The sequence below is a fragment of the Hemitrygon akajei genome, chromosome 9 (assembly GCF_048418815.1).
Source record: "Hemitrygon akajei chromosome 9, sHemAka1.3, whole genome shotgun sequence".
Taxonomy (NCBI): Eukaryota; Metazoa; Chordata; class Chondrichthyes; order Myliobatiformes; family Dasyatidae; genus Hemitrygon; species Hemitrygon akajei.
Genome location: NC_133132.1, coordinates 63,326,925 through 63,335,978, shown reverse-complemented (window position 1 = coordinate 63,335,978; position 9,054 = coordinate 63,326,925). Strand labels below are relative to the sequence as shown.

At 45.4% G+C, this 9,054-nt stretch overlaps 1 protein-coding gene across 10 annotated transcripts in view; it reads left to right on the top strand.

The window, feature by feature from the left end:
• The first annotated feature begins 7,592 nt into the window (after positions 1 to 7,592).
• Positions 7,593 to 9,054, top strand: part of LOC140733174 (serine/threonine-protein kinase MRCK alpha-like) — a 575,430-nt gene continuing 573,968 nt past the window's right edge. For 2 of the 10 annotated variants that reach the window (XM_073056124.1, XM_073056120.1), the window contains exon 1: positions 7,673 to 8,757. In XM_073056124.1, the coding sequence (XP_072912225.1) occupies positions 8,583 to 8,757 (175 nt within the window). In that variant the 5' untranslated portion in view covers positions 7,673 to 8,582. Of the gene's footprint in view, positions 8,758 to 9,054 lie in introns of all 10 variants that reach the window. The other 8 variants (XR_012100237.1, XM_073056117.1, XM_073056119.1 and 5 more) reach the window with 8 other exon arrangements.

The following is a 9,054-nucleotide window of genomic DNA, read 5'->3' as shown; positions in this document are numbered from 1 at the left end:
ATTATTTTCAGGGATGTTTTCATATCCCATCTCCACAATTCTCAGGGAACAGCATTCCCTTTCAATCCTTTGTTCTTCTGCATTATTCCCAGAGACATTGTCTGATTCCTAACATCGCTCTCCTGATTTACTTCCAAGACCACTGCTCATATCCCACTTCCCCTCAGGAACCATGTGCATATTGCATCTTCTCTCCTGTATACTCACAGGTACTGTGGTTTCCATTTGGATTCTCGGTGTCAGACTGTCCAAGGGACACTCCCACCCCACCAGTTGTAACTGACACCTTCCTGTGTGCTTGAAGTTAGTGGTCGCCATGAGAAGGTCTGCCCCACTGCCATCAGCACATCACCTGTGGTATCAGAGGACCCAACATACTAGACCACTGCGACACTACCATCAAGAATGCCAACTGTTCCATTTCTCCACTGCATTTCTGGAAGTCTGATCATCTGGCTCTCTCCCTCCTATCCGTGTATGGGCAGAGACTAAAGAGCAAAGCACAGGGGGACAAGGATATCAAAGGGCTGGTTACGGGAGGCAGAGGAGTGGCTATGGTATTGCTTCGAGTCAGTAGGCTGCGCATGTTCAAGACCTCCACAGAGAATCTGAATGAACATGCCACAGTCGTCATGGACTTTTTATTTTATAAAGACACTTGGGGATGGGTGTGTTCGCACAAAATCAGCTAGAGTCAAGTCCTGGATGAACGAAAAGATTCATAGTCTGCTGAGGGCCAGATTTGCCTGATGTGCCTTCTTGACTAATGAGGAGGTGTTGTGGGTCCAGATTAGATCATCTGTTATGTGCACACCAAGGAACTCTTCACTCTCTCTCCACAGCAGAGTCATTGATGTGCAATGAAGGTTGGTCAACTTGTGCCTTCCTTAAGTACACAATCATCTCTCTTGTCTTGTCCATGTCGAGACTCAGGTTGCTGTTCTCACATTATTTGACAAATCTCTCTACCTCTTCTCTGTATGTCAACTTATCATTGTTCGTGATGAGACCATCCACTGTGGGATCATCAGCAAATTTGATGGTGTGGTTTGAGCTGGATCTGGCCATGCAGTCCTGGGTCAGCAGCATGAACAGTAGTGGACTCAGCACAACATGAACAACATAGACTCAGCACACAACCCTGGTGGGGGGGGGGGGTACCAGTGCTCAGTGAGATGTTGTTGCCAACTCAGACTGATCAGGGTCTTTCCATCAAGAAGTCCAAGATCCAGTTACAGAGAGGGGTATTGAGTCCCAATGAAGGCAGTTTACCCACAAGCTTCGGATGGATGATCATGTTAAATTCGAGCTAAAGTTGATGAACAACATCTTGGCATCATTTTTTAGGTGGAAAAAGATGGAGCGGAGAGCTGAGGATATGGCTGGGCTGAGATGTAGACAAACTGGAAAGGCTCTGATGTAGCTGAAATGTGGGATTTTACACAATCCCTTACCAGCTGCTCAAAGCACTTCATGATTGTTGAAGTCAGTGCCACCGGGCATTAATCATTTAAGCCAGTTACTGTGACTCTCTTGTGCACCAGAAAGATGGTGGTTGCCTTGAAGCCTCAAATCACCCTCGCATGCTTTCCAGCTTAATGGCATCTTTTCTATAACCTGATAACCAGAATTGAAAAAAATCAACTCAGTGCTAGTGAGGTGTCCCTAGCTTTAGCAATTTTTAGCACATTTTAACCCAATAAAATGGATCCCAATCTTCTTGTGCTTTGGTTGGCACCTGGAAGCTCCTATCCTATCATTTTGGATTCAATTGCTGGTTGAAGCAACTTTCTCCTGGTAATCTATGCCAATGTTAAACCGTCACTAACTTACAGATGTAATAAACTCTGAGCATTGAAACTCAACATAAGGAGACTGCAGTCTCTGGTGTCTCAACATTACATCGGTTGAACATTCCAGGAAATCTCTTTCCCTGCGCTATTTAACGATGGAGCTGAGTTCTATGGGGTTCTCTCTCAAGGGTCAGAGAAAACATCTGCTCAGCCTATCCCTGAGGAGAATCTGTTTTAGATCAGCAGAAACCCGGAGGAGCCCAGATCACCTCCAGACAAACTTCCTCCCTCATTTATTGTAAATGTTAATTGTTTCATTGTCCACCATCACGATGGAGTGAATCCCACGTTTCTGCTGTTCTGTGAGTGGACCATCCCTTGTTCAGAAAAGAGAAACTTCAGGATATCAATTGAATCCTGCAGAATACACATGGCCTAGCTTTAAGAAGATGGCCAGCTACCTGTGGTAGTGGTTTCTGCTCATCTATCTGAGTGAATGATCAATAAAATGCCTTCCCCTGGATCCCATGTTTTCTGCATTCCTTGGTGATACACCTTTGAGTTAATCAATAAATAAAATGCTGGATGAGGCAGCACAGTGGTGCAGAAAGTAGAATCACTTACCTCATGGCTTCAGAGATCCAGGTTCAATCCCGACTTCAGGTGCTGTCTTTTCATGTTCTCCCTGTGTATTCCATATTCCTCTCACATCCCACAGACCTGCAGGTTAACTGGTCACTTTAAATGGCTTTTTGTGTGTAGGTGAGTGGTACAATTCACTGAAGAGCTGATGGCAATATGGGGATAGTAGACTGTTGTAGAAAATCAATGGAATGAATGGGGTTGATGGACCTTGAGTATCACAGGATATTTGGAAATATAGGACAGAGTTCCAGGACCAATCCTAGTGCTGTATGCAGTCCCCAGAGAAAAGTTACCAATCTCCACACTATCAAGACGTCACTTGTGACCAGCATGAAGTGGGCTGGAGTACTGGGAGTGCTGACCTGTGTGTGACACTGAGGGTCAAAGGCCCTTGAGTCTCATCTTTCCTGTTGCGCATTCTGTATCAGCCACCTCAACGAGAGCTGATCTTCACAACCGATCAAACCAGCAGATCTGTCTGCAAAAGCTTTGCCATGCTGAAAACGCAGCAGGCAGCACCACAGCTGTAACCCATGTATGGTGTCAACCACAGCCGAGGCTTCTGCAATGACTGAGGTTTGTGAGGAGTGCAAGAGGACACAAGTAGGAGGAAAGTCTGTGGCTACTTTGTAATAAAAACAGTTCAGCAATATTTTAAAATTAAGCTTTCCTGGCGACAGTTTCACTGTGGATTGCAGAACAAGCCAACCATTTCCTTCAAAAAACACTATCATTCAGAATCAGAAGCCAACAGAGAGAAGGAACAAAATCTCAGCAGACAATGTTACAGGCAGAATATTGTACAGACAATGTTACAGGCAAAGTATGAAATAAAGTTAAACAAGATTATTTTTGTTTTATTTAGCGGTACAGTACAAAACAGGCCCTCTGGCTCACTGAGCTGTGGCGCCCAGAAACCCACCAATTTACACCAGCCTCGCGGTTCCCAAAGTGGGTGACATCACCACCCCTCCCCCTAGGGCGGTACGAGTTTCTAACGGGAGATAAAGATAAAGGGGATGGAGGGAGCATTCAGTACCAAGGGGGGCAGCTGAGGGATTACAGGCTTAACTTTAGAAATGAATTACTTATTATAATCATTTGATCCTCAGTGACTTATAATTGATTACAGTGATCATGTAATCACCCCGTCACTTGCTAAGCCACCATTCTCTTAGACTTTGCTCAAAGCACGTTGAGTTGTCGAAAAGCAATGTGACACTTCTGTGTTTGGCATATCATGAGAAATCTGGACCGAAGAAATCGTGTTCACTGCTCATTGCTAAATCTGAAAAGTCCCATTACAATTGGAGAAGAACTGATTCTGCCAGCAGTAAGGGAGGTTTTGAGTACAGTTTTCCATAATTCACCAGACTGAGTAGTTAAAGCAATTCTGTTCAGCATCATCTCTGTTCAAAGATGAAATGTTTGAGAATGTGGAAGACATATTGTGCAACATACGTAAGAGAACAGAATTTGCTCTGCTGTTCAGCTTTGCCAGGGAACAAATCTTTGCTTCATAAAAGATGAAAAACATGGTTCAAGAGTGTTATTTGCAAGGGGATTAGAAACAGATATGAAGGGAGAGTGAGATGGTTGAGTAATTTTTCAAAGAGAAAGATATTCTGCTCACAAACATTCTTGCTTGTACAACAGATAGGGCATCAACAATGGCAGGACACCACCATTGGGTTATTACTTGAAAAGGAAACTGTACCCAACATATTTACCATTCACTGTAATTCATATTTATCATCTTATCGCAAAAAATTTAAGTTATCAGCTGCACAAATCATTAAATACTGCCATCAGCATGGTAAATAGAATCAAGTCCCATTTTCTCAATTCTTGACTATTTTGAGAGCTTTGTATTGGGAATGATGAACAGTTTGAATGCTTGCTGTTGCACACAGAAGTCAAATGCTCTTAAAAGGACAGCATCTGAGATGCCTTTATGAAACTGTGATAAAATTCTCTGAAGACTCAACTGCTTCATTCAGTTATCAACTCAAGAATGTTAAGTGTGGCATTGCTTATTTAACAGAATATTCACAAACTTCAATGAAATCAATTTTCAGTTGAAAGGAAATGATACAAATCCTATCGAAGTCAAATCAGTTGCCTCCACAACTCTGCCTAAGTTAATTCTATTTCAGTGCAACATTGGTTGTCACAACTTTTTCCAATGCCCAAGCCTCTCAGAGCTGAAAGAGAATGAAAGAATACCAGATGATGATTTTCATGTCACTGTGCCCACCTGCGTGAGCTGCATAAGGACACGTCAGAGAGATTTCAGGATCTACTCTCGATCCAAATTCCACATTGGGCAATAAATCCATTCCTGAACACTTGTAATGAGGAATTAACAGGAAGGATGGAGGAAGAACTGAACTCACTATGAAATGACTTTAAGCTGAAGCCGAGGTTCAAATCTTCATATCGAGACTTTTGGTTGCAGAAAAGAGATCTCTGAACGCACTGTGGAAAAAGGTCAAGATGTTCTTTATTGCCTCTGCAACATCATATTTACTGGAGTGCGGTTTCAATGCAGTTGTCTAACTTTCAAGGCAAAAAAAACTGTAAGTTACTGAGCGTGGGGATCTGAACCTTCTCCTGTGGGACATCCAGCCTGATGTTGAGACGCTGATATCACTCAAGCTCATCCATCTCATTGAAAGAACATAAGAAATAGGAGCAGGAGTTGGCCATCTGGCCATCGAGCTGCTCTGCCATTCAATAAGATCATGGCTGATCTGACCATGGACTCATCTCCACCTACCTGCCTTTTCCCAATAATCCTTAATTGGCCTACTATGCAAAAACTTATTCAACCTTGTCTTGAATATATTTACTGAGGTAGCCTCCATTTCTTCATTGGGCAGAGAATTCCACAGATTCACCACTCTCTAGGAAAAGCAGTTCCTCCTCACTCCGTCCTAAATCTACTCCTCTGAATCTGGAGGCTATGTCCCCTAGTTCTAGTCTCACCTTCTGGTGAAACAACTTTCCTGCCTCTATCTTATCTATCCCTTTCACAATGGTACAGGTGTCCCCGCTTTACAAATGTTCACTTTACACCACTTCGCTTTTACAAAAGACCTACTTTAGTAACCTGTTTTCGCATTACAAAGAGGATTTTCGCTTTTACGAAAATTTTTCCCATATAAGTTAATGGTTCTTCGCTTTACATCATTTCAGTTTTAGAAAGGTTTCATAGAAACGCTCTACCTTTGTAAAAGGGGGGGGGGGGGGAAGACACCGGAATACATTTTTATAAGACTTCCTCTCATTCTTCTGAATTCCAGCGAATACAGTCCCAGGTGACTCAATCTCTCCTCAGTCTAACCCCCTCATCTCTAGAATTAACCTGGTGAACCTCCTCTACACCACTTCCAAAGCCAGTATATCCTTACTCAAATAAGGAGACTAGTACTTCTTTTTCCAAAGGTCAAAAAAGCATTGAAGTAGTGAATAGTGGGACTACTAATATATGCTCTAAAATTATTTATGAAAATTACTTTTTAATGTAATTAAATAAAGAAATATCTGTAGTTTTAAATATCTTTGAATTTTTTTACAATTATTTAACTACTTTGAATCTGCAGTTCCATTTTCATTCACTGTGCATCATAAATCAAAGTGGTCTTTTATGTAATTGCTGGAAAGGGAGGGGGAGCACTGGGGATGTAGCCTGGAAGCCAAAGGGGCGGTAATCCAAAAAAACACTGTGAACTAGCCTAATCACAAAACAATTTACAAAGACCAATTAACCCGCGAATCTGCAGTTACACACCGCTAGTGTGAACACAATTTCATGAACTTTGATAGAGTGATGATCTAAACAGAAACTTCCAAGAAAAGCACAATTGTGAGACACAGGAATTTCCCAAAAGTGAATTCAGAGTAGGAGCAAATACTCCACCCCTCCAATCTGCTCTGCCATTCAGTAAAATCACAGCAGCTGTGGTTGCATTCTTGCTTGCTATATCATTTTATCTCCTTGCTGATCAAGAATCAATCTACCTCTACCTGGAAAATATTAAAAGATTTTGCTTCCAATGTCCTTTGAGGAAGAGAGTACATGCTCCTCTGGGAGAGATAAAATTACTTCAGCCCTGCCTCAAATGGGACCACTTTACTTATAAACAGCCACCCCTTCATTGTCTAACTTCTATCTCTACAGAAATACCAAGCTCCATATTTATTTTCCCACAGTGTTGTGTTTATAGAATTGTGTTGTGTTTATAAGTAGGAAAATATTCAGGGAGAAAAGGATCAGAGAATCATTGAATGAGTACCAAAACTGTAGAGTGTTTTTGGGATGTTGTGTTGATCCACCCAGACAAAACTGAGACTTATAGTACTTAGAAACATAGAACATAGAAACACTTGCCTATATTAATTTCCGATGGTCCCATACCACAGTTTGTAAAGCTGAAATTTTCATTGATAATATGTATCAAATTAACGGGTTGAAAAAAAGGGTAATTGACCAATTGGATATAATTTCTAAAATAGCCTCTTCTAATCCATTCCCACGGATACATTTAATAACTAAACCGCGGGGGAGGGAGGAGCGGGATGACCTGGAAAATCACATCGATGTATGACACAGCCCTCTTTTCGGTAGAGTGGAGGGAAATATGCTCCGCATTGGGTATTTCGTCTCAAGGTGACATTAGCTAGCTGAAACAGAAACGTTTGCAAAATAAAAAAGCAGAAGGTGGCAGATTCTGGATACGCCGGGATCTTAGCTGGGAATGACGAATATATGTTGCTTGCAATCCCTATTCAAAGCCGCTTGTCATTGGAGTCTACCGCTGTTGTCACTTTCATACATTACTGTTCATATATACTGTTGACCGCTTGCGATACTTGCAAGATATCTGTACGAGTATCCTTGAAGAAAGGACAACGTGCGCCGCCGGCGTCAGTGCAGGTGCTGGGCGGCACCACTCGTTCCTTCTCGTCTTCCATCCCCAGCACCGAATGTCTCGCCGCAGGTCAGCAGGCAGCTCTGCGCAAGCGCGGTGCGGCGGCTGCCCAAGGAGCCCCCACCAGGAGTCCCTGGTCCTCCTGTATCCCGGTACCCTGTGTGGCTCCGGAGTCCAGTAATGGCTACCCCGTGGGACTCCAAGCTCACACCTGACCTATCATCCTTTTGACCTCCTGATATCAGGAGGGTTGCCAATGAAAGATTCTGCTCGGCTACCTCCCCCCCACCCCCGAAGGCGAACGACAAACCATAGCCTACACCTCACTTCTCCTCTCCCCCAAACGAACATCGGAGGTCGCCTCCCAACCTACCACCACCCCCTCCTCGGTTCCTCCAGTATCCCGGCGTGCTGTGGAATGACCGGCGGGCTGGCGCGCTGTCCCCTCCCCCTTCTCGCTGTCCGTCAGTCCGCAGGGAGCGGCCGCCATGTTGAATCGCGGCTCACCTCAGGAGCGGCAGCGGCTGGAGCGGAGCGGGGAGGTGATGCTCGAGTGAGGAGGGAGGAGACCGCCAGCTGGCTTGTAAGAGGAACAGTGTGGCCGCTTTTCAGTTGTTTTCTTTCTTTATGCACCGAGAGGAGCAAAGGAACAATATATACCAGAGCAAACAATAACAAGCCCCGGTGCAAATGTCGGTGTGTGTGCGCGGGGTGTAAAGCCGGGTGCCGGGCGCGATGCTGAAGCTCTGCATCTTGATGAAGCGGCGGGCTCATTGAGCAGCGGCAGCGTTCCCTCTCCCTCCCCTCTCCCCGCCCCGCCTCGCCTCGCCTCCGGCAAGGACACCGACGTCGAAGCGAGCCCCACGAGCCAGGCCGGGATGGCCAAGCCCGGGGTGTGAGACTGCGGCCAACAGCCCTCGGGCCTCGCGGGGCAACTGAGATGGTGCCCAGGCGGATGTCTTCACCGGCATTACCGGCGCAGCTGGTTTCCAGCGGGACATTAACTGCTGTTTCCAAATAAAGGGAGCCGCTGGCTTATAAATAAGCGAGTAGCCGAGCTTGAGACTCTTCTTCCCTACTCCTCCCACCGCCTTCCTCCGCTGTCCTTTCATTAACCCCCCCCCCCCCCCCCCGAGCAGGGGAGGAGACGGCTTGTCCACCCCCGGCGCTGGAGGGAGCGAGCTGCCGGTTGCCTTTCCCTGGAGCCAAGATGTCGGCGGAGGTTCGCCTAAAGAAGCTGGAGGAGATGTTGTTAGACGGGCCACGAAGAAGCGGTCTGGCTGTCAGCGTGGAGACCCTGCTCGACATCATCGTGTGCCTGTACGATGAGTGCGCCAACTCCCCGCTCCGGAGGGAGAAGAACATCTCCGACTTCTTGGACTGGGGTGAGTCTCCAACCCCTCTACCGCCGTCACTAATTCCGGGAGACGGGGGTATAGCTTCGAGTTACAGAGGTGGCCCATGCCCGGCTAGCAGAAGGAGGTGAAGCTCTAATGTATTCAGTGGGATTGGCAGCCTAGGTTCTTTGATTCTTTGGAATTTTTTACCCCAAAGAGCCATGGATGTTAATTCCTCAAGGGAGTTAATGGGTATTGGTTAGGAAATTGGAAGGATTGAGAATCTGTCATGGTATTGAACGGTGGAGCAGGAAAAAGGGGCTATATGAGCTCGCTGTTCTCTAT